General features: G+C 51.8%; 1 protein-coding gene across 1 annotated transcript in view; it reads left to right on the top strand.

Moving 5' to 3' along the window:
- The first annotated feature begins 1004 nt into the window (after positions 1-1004).
- Positions 1005-19067, top strand: part of limk2 (LIM domain kinase 2) — an 18183-nt gene continuing 120 nt past the window's right edge. Inside the window, exons 1-16 of the mRNA XM_084694852.1 lie at positions 1005-1464; positions 1970-2066; positions 7217-7352; positions 9608-9717; positions 9949-10137; positions 11965-12070; positions 12620-12834; positions 12966-13152; positions 13355-13441; positions 13721-13852; positions 14415-14471; positions 14987-15052; positions 16183-16360; positions 16483-16538; positions 16647-16804; positions 17869-19067. The exon at positions 17869-19067 is cut by the window's right edge and continues 120 nt beyond it. Coding sequence (XP_084550978.1) covers positions 1449-1464; positions 1970-2066; positions 7217-7352; positions 9608-9717; positions 9949-10137; positions 11965-12070; positions 12620-12834; positions 12966-13152; positions 13355-13441; positions 13721-13852; positions 14415-14471; positions 14987-15052; positions 16183-16360; positions 16483-16538; positions 16647-16804; positions 17869-18058 — 1980 coding nt within the window. The 5' untranslated portion in view covers positions 1005-1448 and the 3' untranslated portion in view covers positions 18059-19067. The remainder of the gene's footprint in view (positions 1465-1969; positions 2067-7216; positions 7353-9607; positions 9718-9948; positions 10138-11964; positions 12071-12619; positions 12835-12965; positions 13153-13354; positions 13442-13720; positions 13853-14414; positions 14472-14986; positions 15053-16182; positions 16361-16482; positions 16539-16646; positions 16805-17868) is intronic.

The raw sequence follows: 19067 nt of genomic DNA, 5'->3' as shown, positions 1-19067 counted from the left end.
AGCGCTGAGTGAAAAGTAGAGTTCTTTCAAAAAATCCGAAAGATTATCTCCGTTGATGCTAATGAGTTATCTGGATTCATGACAGTCGCTCAGTGGTAGAGCATTTGACTAGAGATCAAGAGTTGTACGTCACTATGGATAAAAGCGTCTAGGAGTCAATATAAACTACGAGTCATGCAAGCCGCGTATTGCCCAAGCCTGGCTCTACCCTCCTACGTACTTCCACTCAATTTGGATTTTGCCAGAGCCTGTTTAAGAAGAGCCTTGCTTCTCCCTATTAAAACCGATTTTACCTTGTCATAGTTGAATAACGACAGTTCGGTGGGTAAAATGAACATACAGTGAATATCAAAGTCCATTGACACCTCTTTCCTATTCAAATCTCAAAAAGAACAAAAAAACAATGTCTGTGAAACGCTAGCTTGGCTCTGCCCTCCTACGTACTTCCGCTCAATTTGGATTTCGCTTCAGTAGTAAGTCTGGGATAGCCTGGTCCTAACCTAACAACACTGGCAGAGCCAGGCTGTACTTAATGAAATGTACGAGGGTCTGGTTAGGACCAGGCTAGTATTGCCCACCTCGCCAGTCAATACGGATCCGTATTGCCCTCTGACGTCAGCTTCAAAATGAGATATGGACGAGTCAGCTGCTGAGTTTTACTATCCAGATGATACTGAAAATATTTGTCATCGAAAGTGAGGATGAAGACTAGACTCTTTGAATCAATTGTGTCGTTATTTTGTGTTGAAATTAAAGCCATTTTAGCAGAACTATGTTGTCCGCTTTCTATCAAAAGTAATGAGTTGCTAGGCAACACATGAAACACCGTGAAAAGACTTGAGAGCTAGCTACCATTAGCCTAGAGGTACCATTTATTTTCGTTTACAAAATGAAAATAAACTAAAAATGCCATATAATAAACTACTTACAAACCTCGGCTTTGCCTTATCAACCTCGCTATCGCTCGGTCGATACGTTCCAGCCTCAGTTTGATATTTCCCGGCATGACCGAACGGTCGAGGTTTGTAAGTAGTTATTATTTATCCAACATTTCTTCACGTGTATCCGCCCCTTGTTTTTGCTTCATATGTAGTCTCCCGTTTCGGTCAGCAGATGGTGCTGCGGTTTCGGTGCATTTTGGTGTCTCTTCGATGCTTTTCTCCTGTTCCAGGTGTTGCTGAATGTTCCCTTCCGGTCTCCGTACAGGAATTTCTAGAGCATGACGTCAGTTATTCAACCAACAAGAAGCTCAATTCTAAAAAGTTGAGATTTTTCCTTCTCATGAAACTAGCTCATTTAACTTGGCCCAGAAGTGGAATTTTTTACTTTGGATGGAGGCGGAGTAGAATGAAATACTCTGAATATAACTCGTCATTCTGCATCAGCATGCGAACTTAGTAAAAGGGAAAAAAAACATCGACGACGTAGCCTGCTCTGCAATTATCTTCATGGAGGAACTGGAGGGTGAGCAATCAGACTTTCCCTTCTGTCAAGTGTCTTACTTAGCCATTATTTGGTAACATGATAACATTTTGGAAGAGTTGGTCTGTCGTATACTTTAGAGTGGCATCGGTCTTTGTTGTCAGGTCAGACTATCTCCTGAAATTGTTGTGGACTTGCCAAACGCCAAGGAATTTGACAGAGTATCTAAACAAGACACATTAGTAAATCTTCCCAAGTGCTGCACTCATCCGCAGAAGTGTACTGAGTGGCGTCTTAATAGTGCACACTTGAACCGAAGGAAGCCATTCATTCTACTTAATACACATTTTAAAACGAGAAAAAATGCGCGGAAATTAATAATTTAATGCCACCTCGTAGGGGACCTTGGATGCCTCAGAGAGTACATCGCTTCAAAATAAACCCTACATGCCCTGCAAAAGATTACCCTAGTGTTAAGCTTGCTAATAACTGTGTTTGTTGTAGCGCATCGATGGGAACGCTGATCCATTTTCCTATCCATCCACAGGTTCTGAAGAACGCCACTGTGTTGGATGTGGAGGAAAAATTCTAGATTCGTTTCACGTTACAGTTTTCCAAGATACTTGGCACAACTCCTGCTTTCAGTAAGTCTCCTCCATCTAGGCTTTCACTATTCATGCTAGGTGTAAATCTCATTGTTTCTACGACGGTACTAAAATACCTACCTATTTGTTTATCTGACAAAAACGCATACATTTAGGGGTTATTTTAACGTCAGGAAATGCTTTGATGTCATCAAAGAGACAATGGATTGTTCTCTTAGTGAATTTGCAGCATTTAAACAAGGCATTGTGTGGTCAACAGGTATGCTATTCTGAGCTAAAGCTTTCAGTGTGTATTCTTAGAATATTCTACGAGTGGAATGCTGCTAACATGACGGCTGGGTGGTTCTAGTGCGGTGTCTCAACCAAACCCTAGTTTCCTGCCTGCTCAACATTCTCCATCCACATTCTGCAGGTTCCAGTGATGAGGATGATAGCCTACCCAGATACCGCAGGCTGTTTGGCCTAGCGTGGTGCGGTAGAGTGTCTGTGTAGGCTAAATCAGGGGTTCCCAATCCTGGTCCTTGGGCCTCCCTGTCCTGCATGTTTTAGATGTTTCCCTGCTCCAACACACCTGATTCCAATGAATGGGTCGTTTTCTAGTTTTGCAGAAACCTGCTAACGACCATTCATTTGAATCAGGTGTGTTGGAACAAGGAAACATCTAAAACATGCAGGGCAGGGAGGCCCGAGGACCAGGATTGGGTACCCCTGGGCTCAATGGTTTGTTGTTCAGTCGGGCTGAGATAGAAACCTGTCACACAGTATTGGTTTAGGATCAGGAAGTTAGGTTTGGAATGTCCAACCTCTTTCTGTGGGTGAAACCCTGGGGACTTTGCTCCTGGTAGTCCCTGTTTGGCCCGGGGCTTAATCATTGTCTGGATGGATCGTGATGTGAACTCTGTGGTATTCTCCGTGCCCTGCCCCAGAGTCTGTACCTGTTAACCTGAGGGGAACACAGGTCAACAGGACAAGAGTTGGATTGCTCACACACACACACACACACACACACACACACACACACACACACACACACACACACACACACACACATACCTTTGCCATGATTGTGACAGATAAACAAGTGCCATGCAGGGTTTTCAAGTTAATGCAATCTTAGATTGAGAGGCAGTCACTAGTGAGAGACTGTGTCTGATCCTTCCTGAGTGCTTTAGTAGCTGGGCGAAGGAGAAGCCTTTGGTGACTGGCTGGGATCAAGCTCTGCAGTATCAGGCATTTCCGAGAACGTCTGAATTTAAATACAGGGGACTTTATGGGTCATCCATCTTTTCTCTGCCGAAATGAGCTCAAGAGCTTGTATTTCACGCAGAGCTTTTTAGCAGCAAAATGTCCTTGCATAACCTAGGATTTGGTTTCTTTTTTTTTCTTTTTTCTCTCTTTTTGTCTGTAATTGGCGTTTATAAAGTTGAGTTGCACTTCAACAGTTCACATGCCAAGTCCTTGATGCAGCTGTGTAACTTGCCCTATTTTCCTCTTCTTCTTCCTCTTCTTCCTCCTCTTCCTTAGTCTCTTCCCCTGCCTCATGTGTGACTGAAAGCAACTCACTCAACTTTTGTCAAATAAACCCTGACAGGTCTGCTGTCTGGTGTTCCAGACTTCTGTCCTGTCTCCCAGCCAGCTGAGCAGGACTCCAGCTCTCTGTGTTCAGACCCCCTGGTCCAGAACCAGCCTTAATCCCTGATGGGGGCGAGAGACACTCCTGCTGTCATCCCAGACCAGATCCTCTCTCTTCTCACCCAGGTCTGGTTTCCGTGTTCCTTTTTGGTCACGGAGTGAAAATTCCTTTTCCCACTCCAAAACGGGAGGAGGGAGGGGGGGGGGTCATTGTTTCACTTTAAAGAAACGAATGGACTACTTGTTCCATTTTTTGAACCCCCACCTCCACCCCACAACCCCCTGCGGTCTTGGGCCATTGTCTATAATCCAGCCCTCCATCCCTTCCTCCACCTTCTCCAAGTTACGCATGGTTGAAGGGTGACGTCATCTGTGTTCCAGTAAAGCTGCCGGTGGGCTGAGAGACGTGAAGGTAGCCACCAACCAGACAGCAGCGTGTGCAGCCTGCTTCTGCATTCCCAGACGGCGATTCACAGCCCCGCTACCCAGACTCCGCAGTCTGCAGTGAGCTTTCTCCTCCGGGGAAATCTAGAGTAGTTTGGCTTGTCTCTAACGATCGTCTCGTATCAGAAGATCTCATCCTTTTCTATCACACGCTGTGATGTTATTTTCCCACTTAGCGCTGCTCGCCCGTGATGTCATCTGATCCTTATTCTGAGTCCCTTTGGGGCGCTGTGTGTTTGATCCTCATTCTGAGTCCCTTTGGGGCGCTGTGTGTTTGATCCTCATTCTGAGTCCCTTTGGGGCGCTGTGTGTTTGATCCTCATTCTGAGTCCCTTTGGGGCGCTGTGTGTTTGATCCTTATTCTGAGTCCCTTTGGGGCGCTGTGTGTTTGATCCTTATTCTGAGTCCCTTTGGGGCGCTGTGTGTTTGATCCTCATTCTGAGTCCCTTTGGGGCGCTGTGTGTTTGATCCTCATTCTGAGTCCCTTTGGGGCGCTGTGTGTTTGAGGTCACTCTGCTGTGGCTTTGGTCTTGAATGTTTGGATCTCGTGTGCACCTGCAGTAGTGATCAACCCCCTGACTTCACCCAATCTAATAAGGGGAGGAATGTGACTTCCCTCTGCTGTCCTGTCTTCATTACATCCACACAGTGCGGAGCAGACAGTAACCTATTGATGTTCGCAAATGCAGATGTGGTTTTACACACAGAACATTCAAAAAAATAAACAACCTAAATGTATTTATAGCTAGTTTTTTTCTCCAATGGCACTTTGAAACAGTTTGGCACTGTGTACATTTGCTTGCAGTTAACACTTAATACGAACTACTTCCATCATTACTACACGTATCATACTTAATTCCGTAATTCCAATGTACCTGTAGTTGTACTACACGTCACCAAGGACAAGCAAGCTTGAAATGTCGTATTCCCTATAGAATGAATGAACATTTGAGAACCAGACACACACGTTGAGATAAAGGTTAGAGAGAGGCACAGTTGGTCCCTAGGCCAGGGTGTGTAGGAGGCACTGCCTGTGTCGCCAACACGCCAACAAAGGATTCAAGTTGGCATTCCTCAACTAATCTGGATCTGAGGAAATGAGTTATGTTTACCCACTGGTGTGTTTGTGTAGACAGGTTAGTTCATTGTTTTTAACAACCAGTTGTTCTCTCTCTCTCTGTCTTTCTGTCTCTCTCTCTGTGTCTCTCTCTCTGTCTCTCTCTCTGTCTTTCTGTCTCTCTCTCTCTGTTTCTCTAATGACATGTTTTCGCTCTCTTTCTTCTCAGCAGATGAGTGTTCCTAGTCTGGTCTGCAGCTGGGTGGAGGGTTTCTCAGGTGTTGGTTACAAGCAGAGGCCACATGCTGTTTGTTTTGAATCGCGCTCTCAGGGCCACAGTGAGCTGCAGTTATCAGTCCACAGCAGGGCTGTTGTGGTGGGACAGAGGGCACACTGTGTCTTAGTAGGGCTCTCTTCAGGTCTCCTCTCACACAGGCATACGTGTGTGTGTGTGTACCTCTCTGTGTGTGTGTGTGTGTGTGTGTGTGTGAGATGCACACTGTAGCCTGGGCTTGTCACCTGGGTCGGTGTTGTTCCAACATGCCCATTTAAACAGCGTTCCTTCTTGGCTCGCAGTGAATGTTGCCTTCTAGCCAGAGTGTGTGATCCGTCAGACAAAAGCCTCTAATTTAGCGGATGTCCATGTCTGGCCAATGGGAGGGCACCGTCCATGTCTGGCCAATGGGAGGGCACCGTCCATGTCTGGCCAATGGGAGGGCAACGTTCGCTGTGGCCTCTGCAGCTTCCCTCGCTAATGGGGTCCTTATCTTGACGTCCTTTCAGCACCGGCGGGTTTTCCTCCCAGACCTCCACCACAACTGACTCAAATATCACTTCCTCCTTTTCTCAGTCCAAAAAGAAAAGTTATTTATATAGTGAAACAGCATGCTGTTAAATTAATAGAATATAAATTATCATATAATATACATTTCTCAACTTTTATTAGAGAGCTTATTTTCCAGGATTGGGTTTTTTGAGTCTTAAAGCTGCTAAAATAGGATTAGCCACACTGCCAAAGTCTTGGGGCTGACCCAGCCAGGCAATACCTCAAATACACGATGGAGATAACATCTTTGGAATGCCCTCCTCATGTGCCTCTTAGAACCTGCAGTTGAACTCTTAGAACCTGCTGGTGCTAGAACTGCCACAATGGTAATGCAAGTGGGTCACCAAACCAATTAACTAAAATATGAAAAATGTATAAATATCAAAAATGTATATGGTTGGTTAATGGTTATTAAAATGTGTACAGATGTTAAAACTACATTTTGCCTTTAATTCATCAAGACCAATGGTGACGCTTACCACGTTGATGGTATCTCAACTGACATTTCCTCATTAACTTGCATGGGCCCAGAGCGTGTTTAAGGATATTAGACATTTTAGACATTCTCTGATGCGCCCACAATGCACACATCACTCCGCATGATGCACAAGCAACTTCCAGTAACTAGCAGTTAAGTTAGTTCTCACAAAATGCCGCTTTTTACGAGGAGTTCGGGTCATCTTTGCAAAATGACGATTAAGTCACTGTTAAATTTGTCAACGATGCTGTCCCCCCTAACTGATCCTTGGGCTGTAGCTTTGCTTCTGAGCAAAACAATAAAGAAATCCCCTGATCCCCCTTAACAATGTAGCTGGTCGTCAAGGTTCCTGTCTAAGAGGTGGTGTAGTCTCCTGTCCCTCTAACAACTGGAACACATTAAAGGGTCTGGAATGTTTTGTGAAGGGTTAAGCTGGTTTAGGTGCTGTTCTGTGGGCACTTTGCTTGTAAAAGTGAGTTTCAGACTCTCAGGTGGAGAGAGAAAGCGTGTGTGTGTGTGAGAGAGTGTGCGTGTGTGTGTGTGAGAGTAGGAGAACCAGGACAATCCCTGGATAATTTCCCTTTCATCCACATACCTCTCAGATTGTCTGCAGGCCTTTGAAATCAAACCCCACACTCATCCCGCTCACCTTGAAGTGCGGTCTCTCTGAGGTGCTGCTCTTCCCTGCTGAAAGCCTTCCTTTGTTCTCCTGATCCAGTCTTCTGCTGTGTGTCTGTCCCGTCTCCCACCAGGTGCTCTGAGTGCTGCGATCACCTGACCACTTGGTACTACGAGAGAGATGCCAAGCTGTTCTGTCGTAAACACTACTGGGAGAAGTTTGGAGGGCTGTGCCATGGCTGCTCTCTGCTCATGACCGGGCCCGCCATGGTGAGTTCACACGCTGCAGTCCTGTCTGGCTAACGGCACTAACTGCACGCTGCATGTGGAGAGGACGACTGCATGTGGAGAGGAGGGCTGGATGTGGAGAGGAGGGCTGGATGTGGAGAGGAGGGCTGGATGTGGAGAGGAGGGCTGGATGTGGAGAGGAGGGCTGGATGTGGAGAGGAGGGCTGGATGTGGAGAGGAGGGCTGGATGTGGAGAGGAGGGCTGGATGTGGAGAGGAGGGCTGGATGTGGAGAGGAGGGCTGGATGTGGAGAGGAGGGCTGGATGTGGAGAGGAGGGCTGGATGTGGAGAGGAGGGCTGGATGTGGGTTTGGGGGTTTGTTTGTACTGTGCAATGCAGTGCCTATGAAGTGCTGCGTTTTAAATGCAGGCTAATTTGTCCACTTCTGGGGCACATAACCAGTAAGTTCACAGTAAGAAAAGCTGACCGAATCAACAATGGGGTTGTCATATAAGGAGCTTTTGTCTCTGGACTGGACTAATGTGGGTCTCTCTGACCGCATGAATTTGCCAGTAAAGCGAAACACATAATGGACCCTTCTATTGAGTCTTGGTTTTGCCGGACGTGGGGTGCCAAGGATTTTTGGCAAAGTTGTAGCTAGCAGCCTCCTCCTCCCCAGCCGAACCAGCAATGGTGTCGAGCAGAGCGATGGTGTCGAGCAGAGCGATGGTGTCGAGCAGAGCGATGGTGTCAAGCAGAGCGGTGGCGGCAATGTGTGACGTAGTTCACTTCAACTATTCTGAACAGCAGGGGTGACTGTTGTCACGGACGAAGTGATACGTTACATTCTAAGGATGTAGCGAGCTGTTTTTTGTCGTTTTTTTATTGCAGTTTCTTTGTTGTCTGGAGCTGCAGAGAACAGCAGTCGTCAATCCCAAATGTTACTTCCTGATGAGTCATCTCTCTGTCACTCTGTCTCTCTGTCACTCTCTGTCATTCTCTGTCACTCTGTGTCACTCTGTCACTCTGTGTCACTTTCTTTCATATTCTGTCAATCTGTCTCTCACGCTCTGTTTCTCTTGTTCTCGCTCGCTCTTTCTCTCTCTCTCTCACTCTCTCTTTCTCTCTCTCTCTCTCTCTCTCTCTCTCTCTCTCTCTCTCTCTCTCTCTCTCTCTCTCTCTCTCTCTCTCTCTCTCTCTCTCTCTCTCTCTCTCTCTCTCTCTCTCTGTCTCTGTCTCTGTCTCTCTCTGTGTCTCTCTCTCTCGCTCGCTCTCGCTCTCTCGCCCTCCCTCCCTCCAACCCAACAGCGGGAGGGCTGAAGGGCAGGCCCCAGGTGTTCTGTGAACCCAGGAGGAGAGCGAGAGCGTTGTGTCCCAGCCCTGTCAGTCCCAGCCCTGTCAGTCCCAGCCCCGTCTGTCCCAGCCCCGTCTGTCCCAGGCCGCCCCAGGCTACCCCCTGCTGGGATCCCTGCTGACGAAGATGGCCCCCGGGCTCCAGGGAGCTCTCACTCAGCCAGGGTGACATCACCACACGAAGGCCTGTCACACTCTGACTCATGACCTGCCTCATGAAGGGGGGCGGGGGGTTGGAAAGGAGAGAGTGGAAAAAGCCCTACTTCACAAACCACCAAGGTGTCATGAAGGCTTTCGCCTCTGTGCCGCATTCCAGCCTTCACATCTGGCGAGGGGCTCAAGTTCTGGCACATCTTCTGGTAACATGGCTTTACCGCCTGGGAATGTGAGCCATAGAGAAACCCCCCCGGTCTTTATTTAGTCCCGAGGGCTCCCCACCAGAGCCCTGTCTGTTAGCGCTGGTGCAGCCTGGAGCGGGGGTCCCATCCAGAACACACCAGCTGGTCTCTTATCTCTCTGTGTCTGTGAGAGAACATGTATTCTATGGCTATATCGATTTGTCTCATGTTGTGTAACATCAAGCCAGACGGCTAGCCAGACGTGCAGTGTGTAATGTCATTTGTAGGGAGGGAAACCTTGAGGGGGGGTGGGGGGGGGGTCAGGCTGTGTGCGTGACACGGCCCAGAGGGTGCTGTAGCGACGGTGTGAGGGGGCGGTGATGGAGAGGTGACATCATCGCGGGTCACAGACAGGAGCAGCTGTTACAGGCTCCGCCCCCCTAGGAGGGAAGGGCTGCAAGCACACCCTTAGGTTAACACCTCCACACTTCTCTCTCTGCCTCCACACTTCGCTCTCTGCCTCCACTCTCAACCCTGCTTCTCTGCGCTGCTCCTGTGAGGAACACAGCTGGAAACCGACTCGCTGTGTGTGTGTGTGTTCCCCAGGTAGCCGGGGAGTACAAGTACCACCCAGAGTGCTTTGTGTGTCTGAGCTGCAAGGTGGTCATCGAGGACCGGGACACATATGCTCTGGTGGAACGCTCCAAACTCTACTGGTGAGAACGCCCAACTGGAGATGCTGCTGCTGCTGATGTTGCTGATGTTGCTGCTGCTTGTCATTTCTGATTTATAAACACCTGAGAAAAATGTGTGTTTGTGTTAAGATGTGGATGTGTATTTGGGGAAGGTTGTGAGACATGAAGGCATTGTGTATCGCTGTTCTTTTTCTCATGGCTTTCAAATCCAAACCCTGATTGACTTCCCTCCCTCCTCTCTCCTGTGCCCAGTGGGAAGTGCTACAAGCAGGTGGTGCTAACGCCCATGTTGGAGAAGCGCTCTCCGGACTCTGGGCCAGAGTCCCTGCCCCACACAGTCACTCTGCTGTCCATGCCCTCGGCCACCAACGGCCAGCGGGGGTTCTCTGTGTCCCTGGTGGGGGACGTGGGCGCTGGGACGGCCAGCCTGCAAGTCAAAGAGTGAGTGGGGGAGGGTGGAGGGAGGGAGGGAGGGAGGGAGGGAGGGAGGGAGGGAGGGAGGGGTGGGGTGGTGAATGGAGGATGGTGAGGGAGGGAGGCAGGGAGGAAGGGAGGGGTGGGGTGGTGAATGGAGGATGGTGAGGGAGGGAGGCAGGGAGGGAGGGAGGGAGGGGTGGGGTGGTGAATGGAGGATGGTGAGGGAGGGAGGGAGGGAGGCAGGGAGGGGTGGGGTGGTGAATGGAGGATGGTGAGGGAGGGAGGCAGGGAGGGAGGGAGGGGTGGGGTGGTGAATGGAGGATGGTGAGGGAGGGAGGGAGGGAGGGAGGGAGGGAGGGAGGGAGGGAGGGAGGGAGGGAGGGAGGGAGGGAGGGAGGGAGGGAGGGGTGGGGTGGTGAATGGAGGATGGTGAGGGAGGGAGGCAGGGAGGAAGGGAGGGGTGGGGTGGTGAATGGAGGATGGTGAGGGAGGGAGGCAGGGAGGGAGGGAGGGGTGGGGTGGTGAATGGAGGATGGTGAGGGAGGGAGGGAGGCAGGGAGGGGTGGGGTGGTGAATGGAGGATGGTGAGGGAGGGAGGCAGGGAGGGAGGGAGGGGTGGGGTGGTGAATGGAGGGAGGGAGGGAGGGAGGGAGGGAGGGAGGGAGGGAGGGAGGGAGGGAGGGAGGGAGGGAGGGAGGGAGGCAGGGAGGGAGGGAGGGAGGGAGGGGTGGGGTGGTGAATGGAGGATGGTGAGGGAGGATGGTGAGGGAGGGAGGGAGGGAGGCAGGGAGGGGTGGGGTGGTGAATGGAGGATGGTGAGGGAGGGAGGGAGGCAGGGAGGGGTGGGGTGGTGAATGGAGGATGGTGAGGGAGGGAGGGAGGGAGGCAGGGAGGGGTGGGGTGGTGAATGGAGGATGGTGAGGGAGGGAGGCAGGGAGGGAGGGAGGGGTGGGGTGGTGAATGGAGGATGGTGAGGGAGGGAGGGAGGGAGGGAGGGAGGGAGGCAGGGAGGGAGGCAGGGAGGGAGGGAGGGAGGGAGGGAGGGAGGGGTGGGGTGGTGAATGGAGGATGGTGAGGGAGGATGGTGAGGGAGGGAGGGAGGGAGGCAGGGAGGGGTGGGGTGGTGAATGGAGGATGGTGAGGGAGGGAGGGAGGCAGGGAGGGGTGGGGTGGTGAATGGAGGATGGTGAGGGAGGATGGTGAGGGAGGGAGGGAGGGAGGGAGGGGTGGGGTGGTGAATGGAGGATGGTGAGGGAGGGAGGCAGGGAGGGAGGGAGGGGTGGGGTGGTGAATGGAGGATGGTGAGGGAGGGAGGCAGGGAGGGAGGGAGGGGTGGGGTGGTGAATGGAGGATGGTGAGGGAGGGAGGCAGGGAGGGAGGGAGGGGTGGGGTGGTGAATGGAGGATGGTGAGGGAGGGAGGCAGGGAGGGTGGAGGGGTGGGGTGGTGAATGGAGGATGGTGAGGGAGGGAGGGAGGGAGGCAGGGAGGGGTGGGGTGGTGAATGGAGGATGGTGAGGGAGGGAGGCAGGGAGGGAGGGAGGGGTGGGGTGGTGAATGGAGGATGGTGAGGGAGGGAGGCAGGGAGGGAGGGAGGGGTGGGGTGGTGAATGGAGGATGGTGAGGGAGGGAGGCAGGGAGGGTGGAGGGGTGGGGTGGTGAATGGAGGATGGTGAGGGAGGGAGGGAGGCAGGGAGGGAGGGGTGTAGCGGCCTTATGTAAGACTTGTGATTACAGGTTGGCGTGATGACAGGGAGCAGATGTTACAAACAGATGTTCGTATCGCTGACTGCGTGACCTGGTTTTTGATAGCTCGTGGGTCACTCCTGCCTCTGACCTCTGACCTCTCCCAGGGTCCGAGGGATGCACATCAGCCCGGAGGTTCGCAACGCCATCCACGTTGGGGACAGGATCCTGGAGATCAATGGACTTCCTGTCGGAAACTTGATGGAGGATGAGGTGGGTTCTATACGGCTGAAGGGAGTTGACTGGCGTCAGACGGCCGGCCGGCCGCCGGTCGCTCACGGAAATGGATTGTATCTCTGCAGGGGGGGGGGGGGGGTTTGAACAGCGGTGCTTAAACGCAGAGCGTTGCCTGGCCATAAATGCATGAGAACGTTGGGCGAACACGTGACAGCCGCATTCCGTCCATTCCTCCTGTCGTGAGAGCATTCCTCCGCTGGGAGAGGGCGCTGTCTGGATGCTCTCCAGCTCAGTCTCACCTTAAAACTGAGGCGTGCATTCCAGCGGAGCATTCATTCACAAGTCAGCTTTAACCTTCCTGTTTCCCCTCAAGCTGCTTTCCAATCACAGTTCAGCAGGCTAGATGTATGTTGTGGAACGAGCCAGTTCAGGGTTGTCATGAACCTGTTATTATTGGAGTCCTGCCTATCTCCATGTTATTCCAATATCTGGTCCTCCTATGAAAGTCTGGACATGTTTTTTTCTTCAAGGGCGCTCCCAAAAAAGTGTGTCCGTTCGAGCTGATTTCTGATTGGTCTTTTGCAGGTGGATGACCTCATCCATCGGACCAGTCAGACTCTGCAGCTGCTGATCGAGTACGACCCCATCCGGCAGCGATTGGACCAGCTCAGGCTAGGCTCCTCCCACAACCGTCTGGGGGTGCCCGCCACCTCGCGCATGCGCTTGTCCTCACCGCCGGACGGCGTCCTGGAGCGGGCGGACGAGGTGGACGACAGCTCTCTGAAGAGACGCTCTCTGAGGTACGGCGCCATCAGCCAATCACGGCAGGCCCCGCCCACCAGATACGAGGAGGGGAAAACGGTCTACTTCCTGTGCTGTCGTGTGTGTAGCCTCCTGCCTGGCTGATGTCACTTCCTCCTCTGGTTTGCAGACGCAGCAACAGCATCTGTAAGTCCCCGGGCCCCACCTCCCCCAGGGCACACCCCTTCCTGACGCGGGACATCGGGCGCTCCGAGTCCCTCCGCTCCTCCAGCAGCTGCTCCCATCGGATCTTCCGGCCCTGCGACCTCATCCACGGAGAGGTGCTGGGGAAGGGCTTCTTCGGCCAGGCCATCAAGGTCAGCACACACACACACACACAGTGTCTCACACGCTGCCAGCGTTGTTGGTCTCGACCCACCCTGCTCCTGGACAGCAGACTCACCAAAGCAGAATGTTTTTAACTCTGAGCTCAGTTCAACCCCCAGCCAGCCAGGCAGCCAGGCAGCAACACACACACACGTTCAGCTGACCTCTGGTCCTCTCCCTGCTCTCCTCCAGGTGACCCACAAGGCCACAGGAGAGGTGATGGTGATGAAGGAGCTGATTCGCTGTGACGAGGAGACCCAGAAGACCTTTCTGAAGGAGGTGGGTAATCCAGCAGGGTTTGAACAGCCAGCCTGTGGCTCCAGACAGACGTCAGACACGCCCCAGCTGAACATGGGGTACCTCCAGTCAGCCAGGGAGGGGAAGGGGGGGGGGTGCTTTTGATTCCAGCTCAGATAAAGCGTTTCCCAAATGTGGAAAATGTTATGAGAGATTATGCGGTTTGGTTTGAAATAATGTGGACTTAAGATTCTCTTATAAAAAAAAAAATGAAAACATTTAAATCTTGGGTCTCTCTGTTTCTCTCTCTCTCCGCTCCAGGTCAAAGTCATGAGATGCCTCGACCATCCCCATGTTTTGAGGTTCATCGGCGTCCTCTATAAGGACAAGAGGCTGAATCTAATAACTGAATTCATCGAAGGAGGCACACTGAAGGATTTTATTAGAGACATGGTACGTAGAGAATACTTACTTCGCTTAACCCCCTCTCCCAGCCTCCCCAGGTCTTGAAATATCCTTGCGTGGGTCTAAGGACCTGCTGTTTACCAGCAGACCCTGTGTGGGAAGGCCTGGACCTGGGGTAACCTAGGTACATAAAGACCCTTGGCTCCAGGGTGGCCCTGGCTTGCATGTTAACCAGCAGAGGCCAGGGAGTGAATGGAGGAAATATTCCCAGGTTTTTGAAGAGGTTGTTGTTGTTGCTGTGTGTTGATAGACGCCTCCTAGCCAACGGTCCGCGGCTCTGCTAGAGCATGCGGTCTCTGCTTAGCTCTGTGGTCTGCTCTAATATTCTCTGTTATTGGGCCTCGCTAGTTGGTTATTGTGTATGTTCAGGGACTGTGCTGTACTTTGTAACTGTCAGGTTACATGCATGCAGACATACAGATTTGAGACATTCTGTGTTAATAAGTGTGTGTGTGTGTGTGTGTGTGTGTTAATAAGTTTGTGAGCATCTACTCTAGTCAGGGTCCCACCTATTCATGACTTGTTTGCTTGTTCCTCTGGGTTTTGACAGGACCTGTTTCCATGGGAACAGAGGGTGAGCTTTGCAAAGAGCATCGCTTCTGGAATGGTGAGTTCCAGAGAACGTTCCCATTGGTTGATTTCCCCCCCCCCCCCCCCTATAGACACTAGCTTCCCTGTGTTCTGGGGGTCTATGGAGCATTCGAACAACAGCCTTAAAGGGCCGGTGCACTCAATCAACTCCAACTGGCCTGTGTGCCTGTGTTTCATTAGGGCCCCCACCTCTCCCCTCTTTGTTTATTATCTCATGGAAACATCATGTCCCCCTACTGGCTGGTTCTGATGGGGGGGGGGGGGGGCGTAGGTCTGGCGACATGAGAGACCCCCCCCTGTGCTGTTGCCGTGGAGATTAGCCCCAGGGTTACTGTAGTCCACAGCTCCTTTGTTCACAATCTTCAGTCTCTCAGCTCAGCCCCCCTCGTTATCTAGGCACCAAATGTAAAGCAGGATCTCAAGATGATGTGGTAACTGTTAGTTAACTTAATATCTCTCTCTCTCTCTCTCTCTCTCTCTCTCTCTCTCTCTCTCTCTCTCTCTCTCTCTCTCTCTCTCTCCCTCCCCCAGACGTATCTTCATTCAATGAGCATCATCCACAGAGATCTCAACTCACACAACTGCCTGATTAAACTGGTAGGTGTCTTCGCAGGGAGAGCTGAGGGAGGAGCAGAATGGGGCCCCTCCTTTTCTCACAGCTACACACATCAGTTCTGAGTAACTGGAGGGAGCGCTGGTGTGCTGAAGTGTGAAGCGCCGCAGGGCTCAGTGGGATGGGAGCTGGCTGGCTGGCTCGCTCTGTGTGTCTGATGAGAGAGTGACAGGGGGGGAGCCACCCTGCTTTGTGACCAGGCCAAGTCCTGTCTGAGCCTGCCAGAGACGACCTGTGTTGCTGCAACAAGCCCCACGGCTCACAACACACAGGGTGAGCCAGAGCAGAGAGAGGCCTTGCTCTCTGCCTGTCAGCTCCAGAACAGACAGGCCTTGCTCTCTGCCTGTCAGCTCCAGAGCAGAGAGAGGCCTTGCTCTCTGCCTGTCAGCTCCAGAACAGAGAGAGGCCTTGCTCTCTGCCTGTCAGCTCCAGAACAGAGAGAGGACTTGCTCTCTGCCTGTCAGCTCCAGAACAGAGAGGCCTTGCTCTCTGCCTGTCAGCTCCAGAACAGAGAGGCCTTGCTCTCTGCCTGTCAGCTCCAGAACAGACAGGCCTTGCTCTCTGCCTGTCAGCTCCAGAACAGAGAGGCCTTGCTCTCTGCCTGTCAGCTCCAGAACAGACAGGCCTTGCTCTCTACCTGTCAGCTCCAGAACATAGAGGCCTTGCTCTCTGCCTGTCAGCTCCAGAGCAGAGAGAGGCCTTGCTCTCTGCCTGTCAGCTCCAGAGCAGAGAGAGGCCTTGCTCTCTGCCTGTCAGCTCTGCCTGTCAGCTCCAGAGCAGAGAGAGGGCTTGCTCTCTGCCTGTCAGCTCCAGAGCAGAGAGAGGGCTTGCTCTCTGCCTGTCAGCTCCAGAGCAGAGAGGCCTTGCTCTCTGCCTGTCAGCTCCAGAGCAGAGGCCTTGCTTTCTGCCTGTCAGCTTGAGAGCAGAGAGAGGCCTTGCTCTCTGCCTGTCAGCTCCAGCGACGTACAGGGGAAAGTTGGCGCGGGGGGATTTGAACCATGCAACCTCTCGATCAACTGTCAGATTCTCTACCCACTGGGCTGAACCCCTCGGTCTGACCCGGGGAGGAGCAGTCCCTGATTCTGTTGACCTCTGACCTTCTGGTGGTCTCCAGGACAACACGGTGGTGGTGGCGGACTTTGGGCTGTCGCGGCTCGTCGTGGAGGAGAAGGTGAAGCATCCGCCTCCGGAGAAAAGCACCAATAAGAAGAGAGTGTTCAGACGCATCGACCGCAAGAAGCGCTATACGGTGGTGGGGAACCCCTACTGGATGGCTCCAGAGATGCTGAATGGTGAGGCGGAGGGGAGGGGAGAGGAGGGGAGAGGAGAGGAGGGGGGAGGAGCATTGGTGGGAGTAAGGGGGCTGGGGTGGAGAGGAGAGGTCATCGCTCAACTCATTTTTGCCCTCCTCCAGGTAAACGCTACGATGAGAAAGTGGACATCTTCTCCTTCGGGATCGTGCTCTGCGAGGTGAGAATGTGCTCGTTTGTGACGAGGGTCCATCTTTAATATCTGGGTTCCGACTGCTCTGCCCGCTGTGCTGCTGAGCTGAGCGTTCTAAACTCCCGTCTGTCTCAGATCATCGGGCAGGTGAACGCAGACCCAGAGTGCCTGCCCAGAACTCTGGACTTTGGCCTGAACGTGGAGAAGTTCATGGAGAAGTTTCTGCCTGACGACTGTCCCCCTGCTTTCTTCCCATTGGCTGTGGCTTGTTGTGATCTGATTCCAGAAAACCGGTAGGTTCACTGGAAACAAAATGGTAGTTTAACGGACTTAAAGCAACAATAGGTAGCGTTATTAAAAATGTTCAGGTATGAGAAACGGCACCCCCCTATTCTTGTCTTCAGTGCTTTCAGCTCAATTTTGATTGACAGCAGCATCACACAATAAGTCCGCCTCGCTGAGGGGGATGGGCTCGAAATGGAGTACTGGAACATAATTGGCTGGAAAGTTAAAGGCCGCTCCAACATTAGAAGTTGACATTCCGCTGGTCTCTGTGCTGCTAAACCACTCTCAGAGGGACTCATTAGCGTCAACAACATGTTTCTGGGGAACAAAACATTTCAGATTCTACTGGGGATTATTATTATTTTTTACCTATTGTACCTCTTTAAATGTTGTAAACTCGATATATCTTAATGTAGTGGTTGAGTCCATCAGAGAACCTAAAGAGTTGCTGGGACTGGGAGAGGGTTGAATGTTTACAGCCGAACCACAGGACCCTTAGAGGGAGAGCGCGTCATCACTCCCCTGGAGACGGTATCCAGGCAGCCAGCGCTCAGATGTCATCTCTCCCTCCTCCAGGGACACGCTCCCCCTGCCAGACCACTTCCCCTGTTCCCCTCACTCTGCCTGGCCTCTAACCTCTACTTACCCCCCCCTCTCCTCACCCTGTTATCCCTCCCCCTGTCACCCCCCCCCCCCTCTCTCTCTCTGTATCTTTCTTTGTCTCTGTATCTCTTTCTGTGTATCCCTCTCTCTCTCTCCTTTCTCTCTCTGTCTCTCTGTCTCTCTCTCCCTGTCCTCTCTCTCTCTCTGTCTCTCTCTCTGTCTCTGTCTCTCTGTCTCTGTCTCTCTCTCTCTCTGTCTCTGTCTCTGTCTCTCTGTCTCTCTGTGTCTCTGTCTCTCTCTGTCTCTGTCTCTCTGTCCTCTCTCTCTGTCTCTGTCTCTGTCTCTCTCTGTCTCTGTCTCTCTGTCCTCTCTCTCTCTCTGTCTCTGTCTCTCTCTCTGTCTCTCTCTCCCTGTCCTCTCTCTCTCTCTGGTCTCTGTCTCTCTCTCTCTCCACCCCTGCTCCCCCCAGGCCTGCCTTCCAGAAGCTCTTGGACTGTTTCGGGGCTCTGGCCCTCAGCCAGGAGATGGGCATCCCTCTGCCAGCGGAGCTGGATGAGCTGCAGCAGAGCCTGTCCCGACTGCACCCTCCCCGAGGGGAGTCCCCAGCCCCGAGCCCCACACCAGCGCCCCCTGCAGGCCCCAGCCCGGCCCACACCTAGCCCCCGGCACAGCCCCTCCAGAGGCCCTCCTGGGGGAGGCAGGCAGGGGAAAAGAGATGGGGGAGATGGACTGGACGTTTTTTTTATTTACTGGATAACCTGAGCGGCCTGGATCTGGCTCCTCTTCCTGTGTGGTCATGTGATGTGTGAAGTGGAGATAAGGGGAGGAGCCACATTTCAAATAAAGACTATGGGGAACTTACCTGGAAGCATTTCTCACCCCCCCCACAACCTCCCCTCTACTTTTACCCCCCAAAAGTGCACACCAGGAAATGCAAGGTCTTCCACACCTGGTCTCTGTTTACTCCTTAAGTCGTGTGGCTCTGTCGTTGTTTAGAGAAGAGGACTCCCTGTTGAGAGGGTGCAACCTTGTGGTCCTGGTATCAGGCCTCATGAGGAAGCCATGTTGTTTTGGTGCCCCCCCCATGCTTCCGAGGGAGATTCGGAAGCATGAACCGACCTTCATCTTGAAATGTTTCTGATCATAGATGTTTGGTTAGAGCAACACAAACTCACTACCGCTGTTACTACAGGATGTGCACTCACTTTTGTTATTATTATTTTTTCTTGCCGGTGGACCGTGCAAAAGAAATCCTTTTGTATTATAAGGCTTTAACTGACACCGAGTTACTGACGAATTATGTACAAATGTACATCACACTAGCTGAATGTTTTCCAGTGAATTTAACACTATTTCAATGAGGATTTTTTTGTATTTGATTAAATGAAAAGGTAATTATCAAGTGTTGATCAAGTGTTTACTGGTTGTTCGAATGAGCAGTGACATTGGTGCAACAACATAACAGGTCTGTGTTGCAGCTGCTGAACAATTTCGCTTGGTTTTTTCACCCTCGCTAAAAGTGACCTGTACAAATAGAACTGGATTATATATATATATTTGATTATATATAGTTGTATCAATTTTGCTGTAAGAAATGTATAGAAATGTAAATAATAGGCCTGTATCAGATGGCATTTTCTTATGGGAATCAAGGTTTTGAAGACATTT

The sequence above is a fragment of the Hypomesus nipponensis genome, chromosome 28 (genome assembly GCF_054491055.1).
Source record: "Hypomesus nipponensis isolate SF chromosome 28, ASM5449105v1, whole genome shotgun sequence".
NCBI classification, from domain to species: domain Eukaryota; kingdom Metazoa; phylum Chordata; class Actinopteri; order Osmeriformes; family Osmeridae; genus Hypomesus; species Hypomesus nipponensis.
The sequence above is the reverse complement of the archived record's forward strand: the minus strand, read 5'-3'. Positions and strand labels throughout refer to the sequence as shown.